Here is a 20,070-nt window from a genome sequence, read left to right as displayed (position 1 = left end):
CACGTCCAAGTCGACGTAGCACTGACTGCACTCTCAGTCTGCAATGGAAATGCCCGTTCTTCGGTGCTGTCGCGGGCATTTCCCAGGCGGTGAGACCCATCTTGTGGCGCCATGGAGTGAAGTAAGGCCGGCTGGACAGGTCCACAGGGGGGGTAACGCTCACGTCACAGCCATAATTCAGTGAGAAAGATGCGGCAAGGATACCCCTCACTGCCGGCCCATTGGTTCACTGGTGGCAACCTGGAAGTTTGCTTGCACTCTTTTGCATGAGGCGGCCCTAACTTGACTTGAGTCTTGAAGTAGTGGTGGTCGTCGTGGTCAAGGTGGTGCTTGACTTTTTTCTGGGTCCGTCTTCGGCGGGGTACTGCCGGCCGGGGTGGCACTGGGCAGGGGACGAATGAGTCTTCGCCCATTTGTGCTCAGGTCTGATGTAAGGTATTCCAGTCCTCGAAGCTGCCCTCCTTCAGACACAGCAACCTACAAACACAGAAGGAAAAAGTTTATTTCTCTTTTCAATTGCGCTTTCTTCACTTGTCAACGACCTGAGTGTTCCTTCAATCGACTCGTTCAGCATTCACTAAGCGTTCAGCGTCCAATTGTATCTTGGCTTTGAATATTTCGCCACCACCATGTCTGTAAGTCACTTCTCGCAACCCCCTCGGCCACTCTGCGCGCGCGCGCAAGTACACACACCTCTGACTCACCACTCTCCCACAGAGCTTCTTCATCGAGAACAAGAATGTCGGCAACAAGGCCGACAGCGAAGATTGGAGAAGTATGAATTGCATTGGTCCTTTGTCAGTGGTCAGTCTAAGCTAATTGACGTACCAGTTCGCGGCTACAACCCTTTGACGTCGCCGGATCTGCTCCAGCACGAGATTGCCCAAACCCCCAAGTCGAAGCAGACCGTGATCGAGGGCCGTGACGAGTCCGTCGCTATTGTCAATGGCACCGACAAGAAGGAGAGACTGCTGGTCATCATTGGCCCTTGCTCCATCCACGACCCCAAAGCTGCTCTCGAGTACTGCGATATGTTGCTGAAAGAGAAGGAGAAGCACAAGGACGAGCTCCTCATCGTGATGCGCTCCTATCTCGAGAAGCCGCGCACAACAGTTGGATGGAAGGGCTTGATCAACGACCCGGATATCGACAACAGCTTCAAGATTAACAAGGGTCTGCGCCTGTCAAGACAGCTCTTCGTCGACCTCACCGACAGGGGCATGCCTATTGCCAGCGAGATGCTCGATACCATCTCGCCCCAGTTCCTTGCCGATCTGCTGTCCGTCGGTGCTGTTGGCGCGAGAACCACCGAGAGTCAGCTGCACCGAGAGCTGGCGAGCGGTCTCAGTTTCCCCGTCGGTTTCAAGAACGGCACTGACGGGTCGCTTGGTGTCTCTATTGATGCAATTGGTGCCGTCAGACACCCCCACCACTTCCTTTCTGTTACCAAGCCCGGTGTCGTAGCTGTCGTCGGTACGCTGGGTAACGAGGACTGCTTCACGATTCTCAGAGGTGGAACTCGGGGCACTAACTACGATGCCAAGAGCATTGCTGAGGCCAAGGCTGCCTTGGAGAAGGCCGGCCTCCCCCAAAGACTCATGGTCGACTGCTCCCACGGCAACTCCCTGAAGAACCACAAGAACCAGCCCAAGGTTGCTGCCGACCTCGCTGGCCAGATTGCCGGCGGCGAGACTGGCATCATGGGTGTCATGATTGAGAGCAACATCAACGAGGGTAAGTATCTTTCTGGGTCATTGCATGTAGTTGCGGATACTAATCTTTTCGACAGGTAACCAAAAGGTGCCGAAGGAGGGCAAGGAGGGCCTGAAGTACGGAGTCAGCATCACAGACGCATGTATCCACTGGGACGACACCATTTCTGTCCTCGATCAGTTGGCCAACGCAGTGAAGCAGCGCCGCGAGGTCATCAGCAAGAACGGCGCTTGAGTAAGGCAGCTGGGTTTCGAACGATTTTGCGGATGTGGGCGACTCCATGGTACGTAGATCGGCCACGGGGCGTGGCTGACGATTTGGACGAGGGAAAAAGTGTGCATATATCGAGAGCATATCTGCCATGAGTTGCAGGAGCTTCAGTTTGCGAGGGTAAAAAAAGTTTTGTAGTTTTGTCGAATAAAAGTCCACCTGATACCCAACTCCTTCGCTATTCATGTCGTTCGGGCATGTGAGATGCTGAGCTGTTGAGAGGTTCGGAACTAAATCAATCATTTTACTTGTCTCTCAAGTTCTGTCTCGCCCTCGATTTGAGGTAGTGAGTTATGTTAGAAAGAAACAATTCATCGTCCAATGTCGTGTTGTGATGCATGTAGTAGATCGCTGCAGTTGCATCCAATTCAGGCCAATCATGGGGGCGATATTTCTCAGTCCGGGAAGCAGGCAGACGCCAGCTGTTGGGTTCACTTGGGTAAGACGGGCTATCGGAAATACGTGTGGTCAATTGAGCGCAACCGGGCAACTACGGGTAAGTGGAAGGAAGCGAAAAGTCGCCGGAACGGAAGATGTCATTGACCGTGTCCATCAGCCAATCAGAGACGTCCCATACCTAAGGCACTCGAAAACTGCCTCAAGCGATTTTCTCCTGCCTCGATTGCTGTACCATAGAAACGATCTCCGCCACGAGACGACCTCCCACCAATTGCCCCATCATACTGTTCGCGGCTGTCTCTGTAGCTGCGGATTGCGGATACGGCTCGCCCATCATGTTGGCAAGGTCCTGCTTGCGCTCGGCGCGCACTTTCACAAATGGCGCTGTCACGATTTCAAAGGTACGCAGATGAGCTGATCACGAGTCGAAATTCCCGAGGCAATCCGACCGACCGCCAACGAACACGCCCGAGCCCGGCCTCAATGCTCATCGACGGACATCAATGGACATCAAGGACTTGGGGGCAATTCGCTGACGATGATTGTTACAGCGTGCCGCCTCTACTTCCAGCGGCGCTGGTGCCGAAGCTTCCTCTAGATTGAACCTCGCCGCCGTCACGTCGACGTCTCTCGCCTTGGGCTCTATGGCCTGGTACTACCACCTCTACGGACCTTCCGCCAATGCTGCCGCACCGGCTGAGGAGGGGTGAGTTTTTACCCATCTGTACGCGGTCGATGCCGGACAATTGCTCGAATGCCGCCGAATCCCTTGGGTTGAGGCATAATCGACAATGGAACCGGGGCCGACCGACGACCGACGAACAACGATCATTGAGCTAACTTATCATCTTCCAGTCTTCACTCGACCAACTACCCTTGGGTTCACGAGCAATGGTTCAAGACCTTTGACCACCAGGCGTAAGTAGAACACCACGTTCATTTTTTCGACCTGTCCGGGATGTATGACGCTTACATTGAATTGTAGCCTCCGCCGTGGTTTCCAGGTCTACCGCGAGGTCTGCGCCTCTTGCCACTCTCTCAGCCGTGTCCCCTACCGAACTCTCGTCGGTACCGTCTTGACCGTCGACGAGGCCAAGGCCATGGCCGAGGAGAACGAGTACCCCGGTGAGCCCAACGAGCAGGGTGACATCGAGATGCGCCCCGGCAAGCTCTCCGACTACATGCCCGACCCCTACAAGAACGAGGAGGCTGCCCGTTTCGCCAACAACGGTGCCCTTCCCCCCGACCTGAGCTTGATCGTCAAGGCCCGCCACGGTGGCTGCAACTACATTTTCAGCTTGTTGACCGGTTACCCTGAGGAGCCCCCCGCGGGCGCCGTCGTCGCTCCCGGCATGAACTTCAACCCCTACTTCCCCGGCACCGGTATCGCCATGGCCCGTGTCCTTTACGAGGACCTCGTCGAGTACGAGGACGGCACCCCCGCCTCCACCTCGCAGATGGCCAAGGACGTTGTCGAGTTCCTCAACTGGGCTGCTGAGCCCGAGATGGACGACCGCAAGCGCATGGGTATGAAGGTTCTTGTCGTTTCGGCCTCCCTTTGGGCCCTCAGCGTCTGGGTCAAGAAGTACAAGTGGGCCTGGCTCAAGTCGAGAAAGCTCGCCTACGACCCTCCCAAGGAGACCAAGGTTCGCCACTAAATTAGCATGGCAACATTTCGGTTGTCTCTGTGTATGTTATACTAGGCTCTCTAAAACAGCTCCTTTGTTAGTGGAGGCGGCAGAGACGAGATTCATCGTTGGGAGCAATATGGGGAGCGATAGAGTGTAAATCAGATGGTCCTTTTTCAATACCTGACTCCTTGATAATGACAAGACAAGATTACAATTCAATGTGCCCTGCCCATGTTTCAGTGATGTGCCACGGAACAACGTACTACAAGAGTCTGGTGAACAAGCTAATATTTCGAGATGACTTATGACTGCTATCAACGGAGAGCATCTCTACAAATACAGAGTCATAGACCCAGGTGAGTAAACGCCCGATACAACCCTAGGCTGGTGGAAACAACGTTGTCTTCAACACTGTCTCGGTCACTGATTTGCCGAGGCGCAGTCGTATCTTTGGGTAAGGTGATGGAACAATGCGAGGTGTGTCACATAAATGCATATTTCGCCCCCATCTTCATAAATCTTTGAATGAATAAAATGATGTTTCGTCCCATGTTTTCCCTCTAGACCCCTAGCTTGTACAAATTTATGTGACTTTGCAGGCATTGCAAGTATCGTTTGTCGCCGATAACCACCAGTTTCTGAGCAACAACGAGTGAGCGGCCGGGGTTTGCACCTAACTTAGGCAGGTAGTCAGGGGGTGTCAATTGGTGGGAGAACGAATCTGGTGGGTCTCTTGGAGGTGCTCCAGCTACCTGCTCCAAAGACCGACCTGGGCGAGTTGAATGGAATAGCGGAGGAAGGAAACGACGGGGTTTCCAGCGGACGGCGCGCTTTCCGATCAGTTGGGTCCAGCGCTGAGTCCGCTGAGATGACTGCGCTGACAGAACAGGTGGAAAGCACGACCTTAACCAATCTAATTATTCCATTCAACGCTCGTTGGTTCCACCCCAACTCATTAGACTTGGCAACTTTCGTCAGGCCCAAAAGCTCCGAGCCGGGCCTGGCCACCAGTGCCACATCAAAAGCACCCTCCAGTGCCTCCGCTGCCAGAGCCTGCTCACATGGACGTATATGCCTGCAGCTAACTAGCGACACCACCATCTTTCCCCCCTCCTCCTCTTCCACGAAGGAGCTGCCGAGTCAAGAAGAGCGAGTGGGAAGGAGCGTTTTTCACTCGTCATCAGGTCCTCTCTCTTCTTGTGAGGTCTTTTGCTCTCCATCTTTGACCAGAAGCAAGCCCTCAACGGTTTGTTTCGTTACCTTCATACCCTTTCCTTTCGGTTCTGCTTATCGACAAGAGAGATTTACGGGGAACCTTATCAGCGAACCTCGCCTTGCCGACCACGACTTCAACCACCACCAACGCCTGGTTTCTCGCCTCCTTCCAACGACGAGAAATCCCCTGTGCATCGATCCACGAGCTCAAACCACGGACGACTCTCACAGCAATCCCTGCCTAAATCGAACAACAGAACAGAAACCCAATGCCATCCGTCGCCGAGGAGCATCCACGGCTGATGGCGATGGCGTCCGGCAGGAAGCGTAGACGAGACGTCAACGACGCCAACATCAACGACCTGCAGTTGCCAGCCCCTCTGTACGAGAAACTCGCCCAGTATCAGGCCGCAACGAACAACTGGAACGCTGACGGCGTTTTTGGAGGCAGGCCCATTCAACAGCAGATTCAACAGCAGCAACAACAGCAGCATCTGGGAGGCAATGCCCTTCGCTTCCCTTCCAGTAATAATGACCGGTTGAGATATCAGTTTGGCTTCTCCGACGATATCGCTGCCTCCGTCGAACCCTCACGCCAGAACATCGACTCGGCGCCTCGTAAAATAGCGCCACTCCCTGTACCCAAACGACAACGCATGTTCGACGACGATAACGACAATGATGCGGATCTTGGTAGCTTGAATGGTGGTTCTACGTCACAGTATGACCCGCAGCAAAGACGGGGTAGCAAGTCGTCGACGGGATCTCATCATACCTCTCATTCGGCACAGAACCGTGCGGATGCAGCTGGTAACAGAACTAAGACGCCCTCATCCTTGGCTCCCTGTCACATCTGCCACCGCCGCCCTACGAAGAAATCAGACCTCGATTCGTTCGCAGATTGCCAGGGCTGTGGACAGCGGTCATGCTATATTTGTGTCAGAGAGTGCCAGGGCTGGGAGAAGGATGGACGGCCAAGCAGCAACGGCGGCATGAACAGTACGCAACTAGGCCAAGAGCAAGACGGAGTCGACCTCTCACGGTCGTGTACTATGGACGACGTGGATGACGACAGGCAACGACAATCAAGAGAAGACGAAGAGTCAAAGAGGACTGGCCGAGCCACTCGGCACAACAGCTGGACGGGAGGCTGTCATCGGCAGATGGTCTGCAGTCGTTGCTGTATCGAGAAGGGCGCTGAGGGCGACATCGTTTGCCTGGGGTGCCTATCACGCATGGAGTCAGTCTAGCGTGATTGTTACGCCCTGTGGAAGGGCTTTTCTTTTCGTTCTCTTGTTTTCAAATCATAGCGTTCAAGGAGGTTCTTTTTCAACAGTCACAACGCCCACGAAAGATCGTGGAGCGTACGGCACTGCTAATGAAGGCATGTATATCCTTTGGTAATGGAGCAATCTGGGAAATGCTGAGGCAGCATGGGACGCTGTTTTTTTCACATCGGAGGAAAATATCACTAGGGAGCAGCGGAAGAGATGGATGAGTTGAAACTACTCCGTTTTCACGTCCCCATTCTCACTACGTAAGGTAGGCTGGAGAGGCTAGAGAGCTTTGTCTAGCTGTAGTTCAATGTAATTCTACGGCCAACAATACCAATTCTATCAAACGAAGCCATCATGTACGATTCAGTGATCAAAGATATCAGGCAGTGAGCCAGACTAATAATATTACTTGCAGCATGTACCCCTCGGCAAAACGAACTAGGACAAGAAAAGCTACGTTACGCGCGGTCATTTCTCTTCGTACCTTGGCTGGGCAGTCAGACTCATTATGTCACTTGCAAAGCGCGCTTATGGGAAACCTCGACTGGCACATGAAATGCATGATCTATTTCTCCTTTCTCTCGGAAGGTATCACGCCCTCTAGAACCTTCCCCGATCCGAAGCCTGCCTATTCTTACAGCCTTTTGAAAAAAGGGACATGACGAAACTCCGTGACCCCCCCCTTCCCTCTCGTAACCTCTGGATTTGCCCATCTTAGTTGTATTGCATGTAGCTGGCCGTCGAGTTGAACTTGAGGTTGGCCTTGATGACCTTGTCCACGGCGCTGAGGAAGTCCTTCTCCGTCGCCACCTTTCTCCGGGCGCGGATGGCGAACATACCGGCCTCTGTACAGACGCTGCGAAGCTCGGCACCCGTGGCGTTGGGGCACAGACGCGAGATGAGCTCCCACCGAATGTCCCGCTCAACTGACATACTCTTTGCGTGGATACGCAGAATGTTGGCGCGACCCTCGAGGTCGGGCAGGGAGAACTCAATCTTACGATCGATACGACCGGGTCTCATCAGGGCGGGATCCAGTGTGGAAGGTCTGTTGGTTGCGAACATGACCTTGATGTTGCCACGAGCGTCGAAACCGTCCAGCTGAGTAATGAGCTCCAGCATAGTTCTCTGAACCTCGTTGTCTCCACCAGCACCGTCGTCGAAACGGGCACCACCAATGGCGTCGATTTCGTCAAAGAAGATAATGCAGGCCTTCTTCGTCCGCGCCATCTCGAAAAGCTCGCGCACCATTCTTGCACCCTCACCGACGTACTTCTGGACCAACTCACTGCCGATGACTCGGATGAAGGTAGCGTCTGTTCTGTTGGCGACAGCTCGGGCGCAGAGGGTCTTTCCGGTACCGGGGGGACCGTACAGCAGGGCACCCTTCGGGGGGTCGATACCAAGGTTGACGAACCGCTCTGGCGACAGAAGGGGCATCTCGACGACTTCGCGCAGCTTCTCGACCTGTTCCTTTGAACCACCAACATCTCCGTACGTAACATCAGGCTTCTCCTCAACCGTCATCATCGTAACGCTAGCATCAATCTTGGGTGGCAGCGGCAGAAGAATCTGGTACTTGTTCCTATCGACGCCGACTCGCATACCCTCTTCGATATCCGTAGGGCTCACTCTCTCGCCGAGCTGCACGACGAACTTGGCAATCTGCTTGACGTTGATGACATATTTGCTCTTGGAGTCGTCCTTCTCATCGGGGATGATCTTTGTACACCGGGCGACCTGGAGAGGCTGTTCTTCCGACATGCGTTGCCGGTCTGCTGCTACGTCCCAAAGGTGAGGAGGGGCAAGACCCGTATCGGATTCCTAGTCAAGTCAGACCGAGTTGAATTAGCCAAGGAGGGGCGAGCGCAGCTACCTTGACACCAATCTTCTCGTCTACGCTTGTTTGCTTCTCCTTGATCTGTTGCTCAAGCTTCTTGATGGCAGCACCGTACGGGGCGGCTCCGTAGGTCTTGAGCACTTGGATATCTCTGGGCATTGTTAGTCGACAATGAATCGAAACTTGGACTTGGTGTGGTGACGGACTCATCGGTCAACGGCGTAATCTTCTTCTCTTCGACCTCATCGTCTGCGTAGGTCTTCTGGTATTTCTCCCAGTTCTGGCCGGTAGCGGAAGGCTAATGCTCCAGTTAACACTGCTATCGAGCGAAGTGGACACGCAGGGTCCATACCATGATGTAGGATGAGGACTGGACGTCCTACTGCCGAGTATTATGGTTGGGATGGGTCCGTTGGAGGTTTCGGTTCGGAGGTTTATCGAAATAGAATCGCGGGGTTTGGAGGGAGTGGTCGCGTCGGTCGTCAATGAATACGGTGCTGGGGGGTGGAATCGTGGATGGAGATGGTGATGGAAGACGGTTCCGTAATCCAGGTTGCCTTGAGCTCCAATGCACGGGCCACAAATGCGAGGCTGCTGTGGAGCTAGGCCCGGTGTGGGCAAAATGCAAACAGAACTGACGGCTTAAGGCAGGTAGCGAGATACCTTAAGGTACCGGGGCAGGAACAACCTGACGGCCGCTAAAAAATATCCCACCGCCGCTGGGGGGTTGCTACCTGAGAGAAAGTGGGCGATCGCAAAAGAAGGCGACAGCGGGACAGGCCCACGACGATACCGATACCTTTGCACCCCGTGTTTAGCTTGTCTTCCCGACCCCGAATTCTCGATAACAAGCACAACACAAACCAGATTTTTCAAAATGGCTACCACTGCAGCTGCCCCAGTCGGAGGAGGCTCTGGCAATGCCACTTTCAAGGTACGAACTGCGCGCCCATAGCGAAGCTTCTAGAGGGGGAGCTATTGCTAATACTTCACCTACAGGACAAGGAGAAGCCCGTCGCCGTCCGCTCCTCCAACATTGTTGCTGCGAGAGGTGAGCAAGACAAACAGACCTGCAAGCTTCCTAGATCATCAACTGACTCGACTTGACTACTAGCCGTCGCCGATGCGATCCGAACTTCTCTAGGTCCCCGCGGCATGGACAAGATGATTCGAAGTGGAAAGGGCGAGACGATCATTACCAACGATGGCAACACAATGTTGAAGAGCATGTCCGTCATGCACCCGACAGCAAAGATGTTGGTCAACCTTTCGGCGGCACAGGACGTGGAGGCGGGAGACGGTACAACATCCGTGGTTGTCATTTGCGGTAGCTTGCTTGGTGCCGCCGACAGACTGCTGTCAAAAGGAATCCACCCCTCCGTCATCTCAGAGGCTTTCCAGAGAGCTGCCGCCGCAGCTGTCGAGGTTCTCCACGACATGTCACAACCCATTTCCCTCACCGACACAGCATCCCTGCTCCAGGCAGCCAACACATCTCTCTCCTCCAAGATTGTGTCGCAATACTCCAACATCCTCGGCCCCATGGCTGTCAACTCCGTTGTCAAGACCATCGACCTCAAGACGGCAGACAACGTCGACTTGAAGAACATCAGAATCGTCAAGAAGGTTGGCGGAACCATCGAGGACAGTGAGCTTTCAGATGGCTTGATCTTGACGCAGCCTGTTCTCAAGGGCGCTGGTGGTCCTGCAAGAATCGAGAAGGCCAGAATCGGTCTTATTCAGTTCCAGCTCAGCCCTCCCAAGCCCGATGTAAAGTTACCCCTCAGATACCCCTTTTTGCGGTTGCTGACCAATCCAGATGGAAAACACTATTCAAGTGAACGACTACAGACAGATGGATAAGATTGTCAAGGAGGAGCGTCTCTACCTTCTCAACATGGTCAAGAAGATCAAGAAGGCGAAGTGCAACGTTCTCTTCATCCAGAAGTCCATTCTTCGCGATGCTGTCAACGACCTGTCCCTGCACTTCCTCGCCAAGCTTGGCATTCTTGCCGTTAAGGATATCGAGCGTGATGAGATCGAGTTCATCTGCAAGTCTACCGGCTGCAAGCCCATTGCCGATGTCGACTCCTTTACAGAGGACAAGCTCGGCTCAGCTGATCTTGTCGAGGAGGTTCAGTCTAACGGAGCTCGCATGGTCAAGGTGACCGGCGCCAAGGCCACTGGTAAGACCGTCTCCGTCATCGTTCGCGGCGCCAACTCTCTCATCCTTGACGAGGCTGAGCGCAGTTTGCACGACGCCCACTGCGTTGTTCGCTGCTTGGTGAAGAAGAAGGCTTTGATCGCCGGTGGTGGTGCTGCTGAGATCGAGATCGCGTCTCAGCTCTCCAAGCGCGCCCGTGAGTTGACGGGTACCGAGGCCATTTGCTGGAAGGCATTTGCCGACGCTCTGGAGGTTGTTCCTACTACTCTGGCTGAGAATGCCGGACTCAACAGCATCAAGGTCGTCACCGAGCTTCGTCACAGACACGAGCTCGGTGAGAAGAATGCGGGTGTCAGTATCAAGTCCGGCGGCGTCAACACCAACATTTCCAAGGAGAACGTCCTCCAGCCTTTGTTGGTGAGCACCAGCGCCATCGAGTTGGCCGCGGAGACGGTGAAGATGATCCTCAGAATAGACGACATCGCCCTCACCAGATAAGGAGGGGAATATGAGTCACGAAATCAAAAACAAAAAGTAAAAGGGGAAATCCAGGCTTGATGATCATGTACATTACGGCTACCTGGCTTGATTGCGGTGTAGACGTGGTTGGGCCTGGAATAGAGGCGTCAAAACTATTAGAAGCTGAGAAAGCAATTGATCACACCAGATACCTTGATGACACCTCAACCTAGTCTCATTTGCCTTCTTTGATCACATTGACTTTGAGCCTAGACATTGCCGTGATCAAACTTGCCTTACTCGATATCGCCGATTAGACGTCGATACACTCTGACACCCAGGCCCTCGGCCATGTCAGGCACCGTGTAATGCAACACCCAACACCTAATTCCAACCTTCAGCGATTGTCTGACTTTCCCAAAACCCCACACTCCTCGCTGAATGACAAGTTAACTTGGTATAACACTCCTCAAAGCATATCTACCAAAAACGGCGAACCCAAGGGGCACGACCCGCACTTCAAGATTCTTCCTGTCAACTTCAACTATAGAGGTATAAGGTATCCGATAGGGGCGAACGCCATAATCATGTGTTTCTCATAGTTATAAGCAAAAGGTCTTGATCGGTAAAATATTTGTCATTCTTTCATTCTTAAAGGGACATCCGGCGCCAGAGCCCTCTCAGTTAGGGAGCGGAGAATGCTACTCAACGATGTTGAAAGCATAAAGAAGAAAGATATGACCCATCAGCCGAGAGATAAGAAGAGAAGATGGAGCACACGTCTCTCCCACGGTCCAAACTCAACATCGCCAGCAGGGCAACCATTCCTCGTCCCTCATCTCACCTTGCGAGAAACAGTCCCTAAGGTAGGGCACCATGAAGGCCGTTGCTGGCCGATTTGTGCGTCTCTTACTTCCTCAGAGGCGTGAACTCGTCAGGGATGTCCGCGGCGGAGGTCACATTGGGATCGGCGGCGATAGTAAAGCTAGAGGGGGAAGAAAAGTAGTCAGCAAAATCACTCCGTGCTTGAAGGGGCGATGGAGTTCTAATAAATCCTGCATCTGTTGTTCAAAGGGCAAAGGAGATGATTCATGGAAACGCATACTAGACGGGGGAAAATTCTCGTGTTAGCTGTGTCCATGTTCTTGAGTTTTGAGGTCTCCCAGGGTACCATCATACCAGTCTATCAAGCTTGTCGGCCTCGAGACCAACAAGATCATACTCGGACCCGTCAACAAGCACCAGGGTATCGGGCTCCTGGCTAGACTCGCACTTTTGCTCCTGCGCTTCGCCGCCGACGGCAGCACACGTCTCCTCGCCAGCCTCCTGAGGCGCCCTCTTCCGGTTGACAAAGCCGTAGCCGCCGCCGGTGAAGAGAAACCCGCCGGAGCGCATGCAGACAGACGTGCCGCCGGCCGAGAGTATGGTGGAGCGGCGGTTGCGGCAGTCGCCGCCGTCGTAGCCGCGGGTCTCTATGCGCCAGTTGGACGGGATGTAGCGGAAGAGGACGCTCTCGGCCGTGGCGCCGACGCAGCATCGGTTCGGGTCGATGGCTCTGCAAACGCGGAAGTTGCCGCCGCAATTTTGGCCAAAGTGTTTCTGGATATCAATGGCGGAGACGGCGACAGCGAAGCTGACGATGAGTTTGAAGAAGTGCATTTTGAGAGAGAGAAAAGGGGTTTGGAATTGGGTGTAGTGGGGGTTATGATGGGATGGGATGTGATAAGTTGCTTCTGTGCTGCTTGGTGGCTGAGGATGAAGAGGATACCATGGGATCAGAGCTGGGAACATCATGGACCTTTATAGAATGCGAATACATTCACAATGTGACTCCTATTTGTTTGATGACTATCCTTTTACCTAGTTATCTAGGCATCAAGTGCTACCACACAGCATCGGCATACCAGAGAGACCTACACGAGAATGGCTCTCGAGATGATCTGACAGAACCTCTAGATGTTTCGTTGATTGCTCTGGATTGGACTTGATCTAAATAGGAAAGTATATGTCGTTGTGACTTGAAGCCTAGGCTCTAAACACCTACGATCCTTGCATAGTTCCCGTTTGCCAGCGAGTAAACTTGTTTTTCAACTAGTACCTGAGTTCCTTCTCATCATCGTCAACATAACCAAGGGACTACCTTGTTGAGAGGAAAGACTTGGTATTTAACGGAGTATGCTGCATTTTAGTTCTCAATATTCTGCAGGAAGGTGGATAGATATATGTCCGCCTCACGTCAGACGAGATGTCTCACTTATCACGAAGAGAATAGAGACGATGGACTCTCCGTTCAGTTTTGATGATACCAAACTTTCGAATTCAAGACCCACGTGATGTGTCTCTAAATTGCCAGAAACGACCAAACCAAGAACTTGGCTGTAAGCAGTAGTCGTGCATTCGGACGGTAATGCAACATTAGATTGACAGGCATTTCGAAGCTAGTCGCGGTCCCTCCCGCCGGCCCATCGTTTTCCAAGCGGCTATGAATGTTGTCTCACTATTAGTCGAGCCATCTTCCTGTCGGAGTTGTTCCATCATCTAAACATTGCGTGTGGCTGGGTAGGAAAGGTGGTCATGAAGCCAACATTAAGACAAAATGTACTGGGCAACTCAAAAACTGTTCGCTTTATGGCTTGGCGGCTTCAGCTGTGCCCCACGATACCTCTTACTTCCCGTTCTGGTAATGTCTTCCAAAGAGACTTGGCAGGGGCGGCAAGTCTGCTGTTGTATAACGCAGCGAGCGCGCTGCTTGTTAAATTGGCCTTTCAAAACTTCAAAAGAAGCATAACATCTCAAAATAATCGCCTGTCTACTTGTACAGTCGTAAGCCATCAACGTAGAAAAAACGGTCGAGACGGTGGGAGGCCGGATCATCGGATATCTATTATCAAAGAGACCGTCTCCGCCATGAGAATATAATTCAACAATTCCCGGTAGCCATGGGTAGCCGGACGGGCAAGATTCAGCTCGGTAGTGAAAACGGAGCCTAGACTACAACATAAGGACTAGGTTCATAAATGGCCCGTCCACTTGATGAAACTATGTAAAGATGACTCACGTCAATATACTAGGTTAGGGTGGAAAGATACATGAACATAGAGGCTGAGATTTCCTGGTTAAAGCAGGCCTTGCGCACTTTTGATGTGATAACGAACGCAGATTATTAGGATAAAAAACGAATCTTGTGGCAGAGTGGCTTTGCTTAATGGCTTGATATAGTAGACTAGATTATGTACGGATTTGAAACCTACTTGCTTCTTTCAACATGATATTTCTGGGTTTTAGTTCTCTAAATTACGGTCGCCTTGATATGGTTGGAACTGCTCTTGGGAAAGGCCCCAAAGAAGTCAGCATCAAAGGCTACATCGCGCTCATAAAGCGTATCATGTAACGAGAGCTCAAAGCCAGCCGACGGAGAAAAGATGCGTCCTAGAGTCAAGTAGATTCCCATGTTGGCCACGTCCATACCCACGCAGCTACGGGTCCCGCGGCCGTAGTTGTTGATATACTTGCGGAGGCGTTTTCGCTCACCCAGGTCAAGCCATCGCTTAGGCTGAAATCTGTGCGGATCAGGGAAGATCGTGGGGTCGAGATAGATGTCGTACGTGGACACGGAAACGGTGACGTCCCTGGGGATCACCACATTCCCGTACTGGATCTCATTGTCGGGGTCGGTCCTGGGTAAACGGCCGGCAATGGGGTGGTTCAGGCGGAACGATTCCTGTACGACTGCATTTAGGTAATTCAGCTCCTTGAGCTCCTGGTAGGTCGGAAGTCTGCCAAGCCTCTTTTCGCATTCTGCTAGCTCTTCGCGGAGTTGTGCTAGCTCTTCGGGGTGGCTTAGGAGCATGAACGTCGCAAACGCGATGGCTTGGCCTTCTGTGTCGATGCCCGCGTTGATGCAGAGCCATACCTCGTTCACCACGCGTGTCAACTCCTTTTCATGGGCTGGAAGGTTCGACCTGAGGATGTTCTGGACTGTGGATTTAAACCCATCATCGCCGCCACTACCGCCAGTCTTTTCACTTGTACTTGTGATATTGGTCGTCGCAGCACGATGCTGTTCCGTGACGGCCTGATCGATCAACTACACATGGGCATAACACACTGCATGTCAGATATATGGATGCTTGTGTGTCTGGACCGGCGCTGAGGATGAATGAACGACTTACGTTCCGGAAGCGCAGAACGCGAATCATTCCAGGACTGACTGGCTCTGCGCGTTTGGCCCAGCGCGCCGGAGCTCGCATCACCGCGAAGAACCAGTGCCCGATGTGACGACTGATCATGTTCATACGACCTAGGGTCCTTGCTATATTAAACATGTCTTTCTCAAAGTCCTCGACGTCGACGAACCCAAAATCATAGCCGAGGTTCGTGGTACACGTCAGGTCGATGGCGAGGCATCGAAAAGCATGGCCCACTAGAGATCATAAAATAGAGAACGGGTCAGTAATTGCCAGGAACACACAATAGTTAACCTAGGGGGACTTGGGTGAATGAGAAAGGGGTTTGAATTACAGGTCAACACGGCGCCGGTGCCTTTAGCGGTGCGGAATCTCATAAGTAACCTTTGCACCAACGCCTCGTATAAGTGTTCACGAGACATGATAAGAGGGGTGGCGAACACGGGCAGGATGGCCTCGCGGCGCGTTCGATGTAACTCATGAGGTCTGAGTAAAGATCCGAAGAACAAAGGGTCAGCAAAACGCTAGAAATTGAGGATGAAAGACATCCATGAGGCAGTCTACACTTACCCGGCTTGAAGAACACTATTCGGCGGTCCATTGGATCGATAGTACCACCACGGCCTGGACGTCTTTCTCGAGATTTTGAAAGCCTCGGTGAACTCTGGGTCCCGGATGTGCACTTCCCACGGGTTGATACGGACTATGGGGCCTGATTCAGGAGACAAATTAGCATCTTCAGGTTCAAAAGTTCCCTCTGGATCGGAGGAACACCGTCATCACTTGCCTGATGTATCATGCATGCGATTAATTTCAGCCCAGTATCGACCGCCGCCATCTTTGAAAAAGTCGTAATAGAACTCATAAGCAAATGTGAGGGCTGCCAACTTGGACCCTGGGAAGCGGGCAAGCGGGCTGAAGAACAGCCTGTAGACAGCGATAGAGCCAACATAGGCCGCGGCCAGCAATAGACCTAACATGAACCATGCCATTTCGCACACTGTTCCAAAGTCGTGATGAGAAAGGTATAAAATCAGTCCTGGGACGGATACGACGAAAGGTGCACACAGAATGATTTTGTCACTGTCGGGATGCTCAAACTTGCCTTGAGGTCTAAAATGATGGGGGCTTAAGGTGCTTGTTTCTCCGAGGAGATAACAATGAGAATCGGACATCCAGTTGCCCGCCCACTACTACCTGTGATGTGTGGATAGCCTGGTGTAACATCCTTCACCGCCTGAGATAGAATCATCGCAGGTTTACTCTGAGATACCAGAGGTTAGTTAGACTGACTCTTGGCCGGTTCATACGCATTGAGCGTGAGCTGTCACCGATGCAAGGGCAAAGCTTAGAAATCGCGTGCTCTCAAGTGGCCGTTCCCATAGTTGATTGAGGGACCAGTCAGTGGAGAATCATCTTGGCAGTATTCATACTTGTCTTGAAGGTATACGAGGTATGCATGTGCGGCATTTGTCTAAAGTTTCGAGAAGTGCCACTTCTTGCAGCATGACTCGAGAAATGTTCAGCCTTTGCGGACATTCGATCTTCCAAGTAGGTTGCATTTACGTCGTTGCATAATTTTGGTTCATTCTGCTCCTTCTCCAAGATCTGACGAAGACAAGTAATTCTATCTGAATTTTAAACCTTAAGATACTTTGTCAATTGTGATCATCACCAGCTGAAGCTTATGTGGCACTCCACACTGGGTGAGGTGGTTGGTCAGCGAATTTACAGCATCGCCATGAATGCAACCGAACATAACGGAATGTAACATCGGTACAGGCGGGCGATGCCGAACGGGAAGCACCTTAGTGACTACTAACGGCTTAGGAGACACGGTCCGACGGGAACAACAGGGCATGGTTGCTGTTCTTCATATAACTCGCCTTTGACTTTGACGGGTCCGAAACTTTAATCCAAGACTCTAAACAGTTCATCCAATGGCGATGTCTTGGTAACAGAATCGGGCATCTTCGGACTCAACTGTCTGTTACAGGACTCGATACTGGTCGTCCACATGGCTCTTTTCATGGTCATTGGCCTGTCTGCGATGCATCTGCGTCCAGCACATTGGAGGGGTCTGTCGTCTAAGTTTCAGGAGACTTTGACCTTGCTTGACTCCGATGCGAAGAAGTAATCTAGGCTTCTTCTCTGTCGCCAAGCAAACATAAGTTCCAATGAAGACACGTTTCTACAATCCTACCTAGAGTACTGAAGAGCGGGGAACTCGAAAGCTCCCCGCGGAGACTTCGGCGCCGGACTGACCGCTCTTGCGGGTTAAACGGTGCCGGCGATGAGGCCCCGCTCGTGATGGGGAAACCTCCGTGTAAGCTTTGCTTTGTGGAATACGCAGAGTCGAACTGCATGAGACACATTGTTTGTTGTCACCTGCGGTCACCCTATTCTCAGCTTCTAGAGTGGTGGCAGATGTACTTTGAATCTTGGCGGTTCTGGCTCCCAAGTTCTGAGTGTGAATGATGCCTCCTATATCAGTTATGTTGGTTCTAGTTTCTTAGAATCTCCGCAGTTTGCGTGTGTTATTGAACTTCACAGACACACAAATTTGCCCAACGATTGCATTACCGCACTTTCCGACACTTTGGCGGACTTCATTCCAACTGAAAGCTGCGCTTCTTAGTCGTTTTTCGTACTTTGGTCATCAACCTCGCACCATGGGCCCGCCTCTCACTGAACTCGCCGTCAAGCACGGCACGGACAAGCACAGAGAAGGCAAGGTGTCTGTCACTCGACAGGGCACCACCATGGAAGTCGGCGGGCACCTGTACGCACCGCATTACGACTTCCACTTTGGCCCTTTCCGGCACCGCGAGATCAACGTTCTGGAGATTGGCGTGGGCGGATTTGAAAACCCCAAAGCTGGAGGCGAGTCTCTACGTATGTGGAAAGAGTATTTCCCCAAGGCGCAGGTTGTGAGCCTCGACTACTACGACAAGACGGCGCTGCAAGAGGACCGCATTCGCATCTACCGCGGGAGCCAGGACGATACAGCTCTCCTGAAGAGAATGCACGACGAGTGCGGCGGCTTTGACATCATTGTCGACGACGGCAGCCACCGCTGCGATCATGTCATTGCCTCATTTAGCATTCTATTCCCGCTATTGAGGAGCGGTGGCATTTATGCTGTGGAAGACTTGGAGACGTCATACTGGAAGGTCACTGGTGGTTCCAGCACTGACTTGAACGCGACGACGTCGTCCATGGGGTTCTTCAAGAGTCTGCTCGACGGGCTGAATCACAAGGAGTTCGAGATTCCTGGGTATCAGCCAACGTACTTTGACAAACACATTGTGTCTATGACCTTTTACCACAACCTGGTCATTGTCTACAAGGGCAACAATGACGAAGAGAGCAATGTGATTGTGGACAATCAAATGCCGGAAGCGCTAGCGTCTCTGTATCCAAAGTTTGACTGGTTGAACGCGACTTAATCAGCGTCCCATAAGAACACAATGCTTCATACTCCGTAGTAGACTGAGTCTAATAAAGGCCTATTATGTGTCAGTGCTTTGATTGGAAATGGTGCCGTGTACAATTTTTTGGAATTCGAAGGACGAGCCCTTGTATCTTCTTATGCGGTAGTACGCTTTACTCACTGGGAATACATCATAGTGAAATATATCGCTTACATCTGCTGCATTCCGAGCGCCTCAATCATCACTAAGTTCCCAGGTAGATATTCCAGACCTTTTAATCTGGCTGAGCTGAGGTCTACGGTCAGTCTTGAGCTGACTGAAGGGGGCTTCATGTCGGTGAACCCAAGGCTCCCAGCATATCAGTCGTTCTAAAACCATAAGTATCCCCGCTCACCTCGCACTTAGATATCTGGAGCCTTTAGTTCATCCAGCCTCTTTCCGATCCATATCGCATAACCATTTGCACCCATTGGCCTGCCTCCCAACGTCGCATATCACTCCTCATTGCACAATGACTGCCCCGGAATCTCTTCCTACCACCCACAAAGCACTCAAAGTATCCGGACCTGGACATGTCACCGTGTCCGAGGATGCCCTGGTACCATCAGCAGACCGGCACGAGCTGCTCGTACGCGTGGTGTGTGTCTCGATCAACCAGGTCGATTGCAAGTCTGCCGACTTATCTCCCACGCCCGGCGCAACCAGCGGCACCGATCTCTCTGGCGTCGTGGTCGCTCTAGGCAACGATGTCGACGCAGAGACTTGGCATGTGGGCGATCACATCATGGCCGGCATCTTTGGCAACAACCCTCTTCGGCAGGACAACGGTGCATTTTCCGAATATGCCGTCGTACCCGCCCGCCTGGCCTGGAAAGTCCCAGCCAGCATGGACTTTGCCACCGCCGCCTCTCTGCCTGCCGCCTTGGCTACTGTCGGGTTATCTCTGTTCCAGTACATGCAGATGACGATGCCAGATGCAGCAACAGTCTCTCTGCAGCTCAGGTCGATCAAGGTATCAACAGGAGCAGCACCCGCAAGCCCGGCAACCTACGTACTGGTCTACGGAGGTGGCACGGCAACAGGGGCCATGGCGATCCAGGTCCTCAAGCTGCTTGGCCTCACACCCGTCACGACGTGCTCTGAATCTTCAGCAGCACGCTCCCTGGAGCTCGGCGCCGCCGCGACCTTTGACTATCGTTCGCCCAGCTGCGGCGCCGACGTGCTGAGCTACACGCAGGGAGCTCTCACGCTCGCGCTAGACTGTATCTCGGACTCGGACTCGATGTCGACATGTTACAAGGCCCTGGGTCCCGCCGGAGGTCGCTACGTCGCCTTGGATCCCTTTCCCCTGCGCGGCCACACGCGCCGCAGCGTCAAGCCGGACTGGGTGTGCTGCTACACGCAGTTCGGGCACGATGTGGCCTGGGCCCCGCCGTTCGACCTGGAAGCTCGCGTCAACGACCGGGTCTGCGCCGAGGCGT

General features: G+C 52.7%; 9 protein-coding genes across 9 annotated transcripts; 6 read left to right on the top strand and 3 right to left on the bottom strand.

Moving 5' to 3' along the window:
• Window positions 1-629: 629 nt before the first annotated feature.
• Window positions 630-1,947, top strand: BDP55DRAFT_638856 (3-deoxy-7-phosphoheptulonate synthase; the record flags this gene model as incomplete). Its single annotated transcript, XM_060573168.1, has 4 exons — window positions 630-635; window positions 718-775; window positions 832-1,734; window positions 1,790-1,947. The coding sequence occupies 4 exons, from the start codon at window positions 630-632 to the stop codon at window positions 1,945-1,947; spliced, it is 1,125 nt and encodes a 374-aa protein (XP_060422047.1).
• Window positions 1,948-2,615: 668 nt separating this feature from the next.
• BDP55DRAFT_686122 (cytochrome c1) lies at window positions 2,616-4,232 on the top strand. The gene is made up of 4 exons (XM_060576495.1): window positions 2,616-2,783; window positions 2,934-3,088; window positions 3,238-3,300; window positions 3,368-4,232. The coding sequence occupies exons 1-4, from the start codon at window positions 2,718-2,720 to the stop codon at window positions 4,038-4,040; spliced, it is 957 nt and encodes a 318-aa protein (XP_060422046.1). The 5' UTR covers window positions 2,616-2,717; the 3' UTR covers window positions 4,041-4,232.
• A 1,074-nt stretch (window positions 4,233-5,306) lies between these two features.
• Window positions 5,307-6,700, top strand: BDP55DRAFT_441030 (uncharacterized protein). The gene is made up of 2 exons (XM_060567593.1): window positions 5,307-5,610; window positions 5,680-6,700. The coding sequence occupies exons 1-2, from the start codon at window positions 5,498-5,500 to the stop codon at window positions 6,476-6,478; spliced, it is 912 nt and encodes a 303-aa protein (XP_060422045.1). The 5' UTR covers window positions 5,307-5,497; the 3' UTR covers window positions 6,479-6,700.
• Window positions 6,701-6,921: 221 nt separating this feature from the next.
• On the bottom strand, window positions 6,922-8,700 carry BDP55DRAFT_774072 (26S proteasome subunit P45 family protein; the record flags this gene model as incomplete). The annotated part of the gene is made up of 4 exons (XM_060581196.1): window positions 6,922-8,329; window positions 8,382-8,496; window positions 8,552-8,643; window positions 8,683-8,700. 4 exons carry the CDS (start codon window positions 8,698-8,700, stop codon window positions 7,220-7,222), a joined length of 1,335 nt encoding a protein of 444 aa, XP_060422044.1. The 3' UTR covers window positions 6,922-7,219.
• Window positions 8,701-9,222: 522 nt separating this feature from the next.
• BDP55DRAFT_735014 (T-complex protein 1 subunit delta) lies at window positions 9,223-11,007 on the top strand (the record flags this gene model as incomplete). The annotated part of the gene is made up of 4 exons (XM_060580271.1): window positions 9,223-9,279; window positions 9,345-9,396; window positions 9,460-10,115; window positions 10,165-11,007. The coding sequence occupies 4 exons, from the start codon at window positions 9,223-9,225 to the stop codon at window positions 11,005-11,007; spliced, it is 1,608 nt and encodes a 535-aa protein (XP_060422043.1).
• An 870-nt stretch (window positions 11,008-11,877) lies between these two features.
• On the bottom strand, window positions 11,878-12,627 carry BDP55DRAFT_567574 (uncharacterized protein; the record flags this gene model as incomplete). Its single annotated transcript, XM_060570605.1, has 2 exons — window positions 11,878-11,953; window positions 12,191-12,627. The coding sequence occupies 2 exons, from the start codon at window positions 12,625-12,627 to the stop codon at window positions 11,878-11,880; spliced, it is 513 nt and encodes a 170-aa protein (XP_060422042.1).
• Window positions 12,628-14,162: 1,535 nt separating this feature from the next.
• On the bottom strand, window positions 14,163-16,347 carry BDP55DRAFT_596106 (cytochrome P450). The gene is made up of 5 exons (XM_060570987.1): window positions 15,943-16,347; window positions 15,726-15,867; window positions 15,490-15,641; window positions 15,141-15,391; window positions 14,163-15,055 (listed from the first exon to the last, which is right to left on the bottom strand). Exons 1-5 carry the CDS (start codon window positions 16,328-16,330, stop codon window positions 14,258-14,260), a joined length of 1,731 nt encoding a protein of 576 aa, XP_060422041.1. The 5' UTR covers window positions 16,331-16,347; the 3' UTR covers window positions 14,163-14,257.
• A 1,453-nt stretch (window positions 16,348-17,800) lies between these two features.
• BDP55DRAFT_686110 (S-adenosyl-L-methionine-dependent methyltransferase) lies at window positions 17,801-18,770 on the top strand. The gene has a single exon (XM_060576494.1). It carries the CDS (start codon window positions 17,828-17,830, stop codon window positions 18,602-18,604), a length of 777 nt encoding a protein of 258 aa, XP_060422040.1. The 5' UTR covers window positions 17,801-17,827; the 3' UTR covers window positions 18,605-18,770.
• A 330-nt stretch (window positions 18,771-19,100) lies between these two features.
• On the top strand, window positions 19,101-20,070 carry BDP55DRAFT_686109 (chaperonin 10-like protein; the record flags this gene model as incomplete). Its single annotated transcript, XM_060576493.1, has 1 exon — window positions 19,101-20,070. A coding segment is annotated over one exon (970 nt), but the record flags the coding sequence as incomplete, so codon positions are not given.

The sequence above is a fragment of the Colletotrichum godetiae genome (assembly GCF_030913485.1).
Source record: "Colletotrichum godetiae strain CBS 193.32 chromosome Unknown BDP55scaffold_97, whole genome shotgun sequence".
NCBI classification, from domain to species: Eukaryota; Fungi; Ascomycota; class Sordariomycetes; order Glomerellales; family Glomerellaceae; genus Colletotrichum; species Colletotrichum godetiae.
This window is presented reverse-complemented; position numbering and strand designations above follow the sequence as displayed.

Bases quoted from the DNA above. Each gene is read 5' to 3' on its own strand.
- BDP55DRAFT_686110 (XM_060576494.1), top strand. From the start codon at position 17,828: ATGGGCCCGCCTCTCACTGAACTCGCCGTCAAGCACGGCACGGACAAG.
- BDP55DRAFT_686122 (XM_060576495.1), top strand. From the start codon at position 2,718: ATGTTGGCAAGGTCCTGCTTGCGCTCGGCGCGCACTTTCACAAATGGC. The intron at 2,784-2,933 runs GTACGCAGATGA...TGATTGTTACAG, and splicing joins GCGCTGTCACGATTTCAAAG to CGTGCCGCCTCTACTTCCAG. The intron at 3,301-3,367 runs GTAAGTAGAACA...ATTGAATTGTAG, and splicing joins AAGACCTTTGACCACCAGGC to CCTCCGCCGTGGTTTCCAGG.
- BDP55DRAFT_596106 (XM_060570987.1), bottom strand. From the start codon at position 16,330: ATGTCCGATTCTCATTGTTATCTCCTCGGAGAAACAAGCACCTTAAGC. The intron at 15,868-15,942 runs GCAAGTGATGAC...CTCCTGAATCAG, and splicing joins TCGCATGCATGATACATCAG to GCCCCATAGTCCGTATCAAC. The intron at 15,056-15,140 runs GTAAGTCGTTCA...GCCCATGTGTAG, and splicing joins GCGTTCTGCGCTTCCGGAAC to TTGATCGATCAGGCCGTCAC.
- BDP55DRAFT_441030 (XM_060567593.1), top strand. From the start codon at position 5,498: ATGCCATCCGTCGCCGAGGAGCATCCACGGCTGATGGCGATGGCGTCC. The intron at 5,611-5,679 runs GTACGAGAAACT...TTTTGGAGGCAG, and splicing joins CTGCAGTTGCCAGCCCCTCT to GCCCATTCAACAGCAGATTC.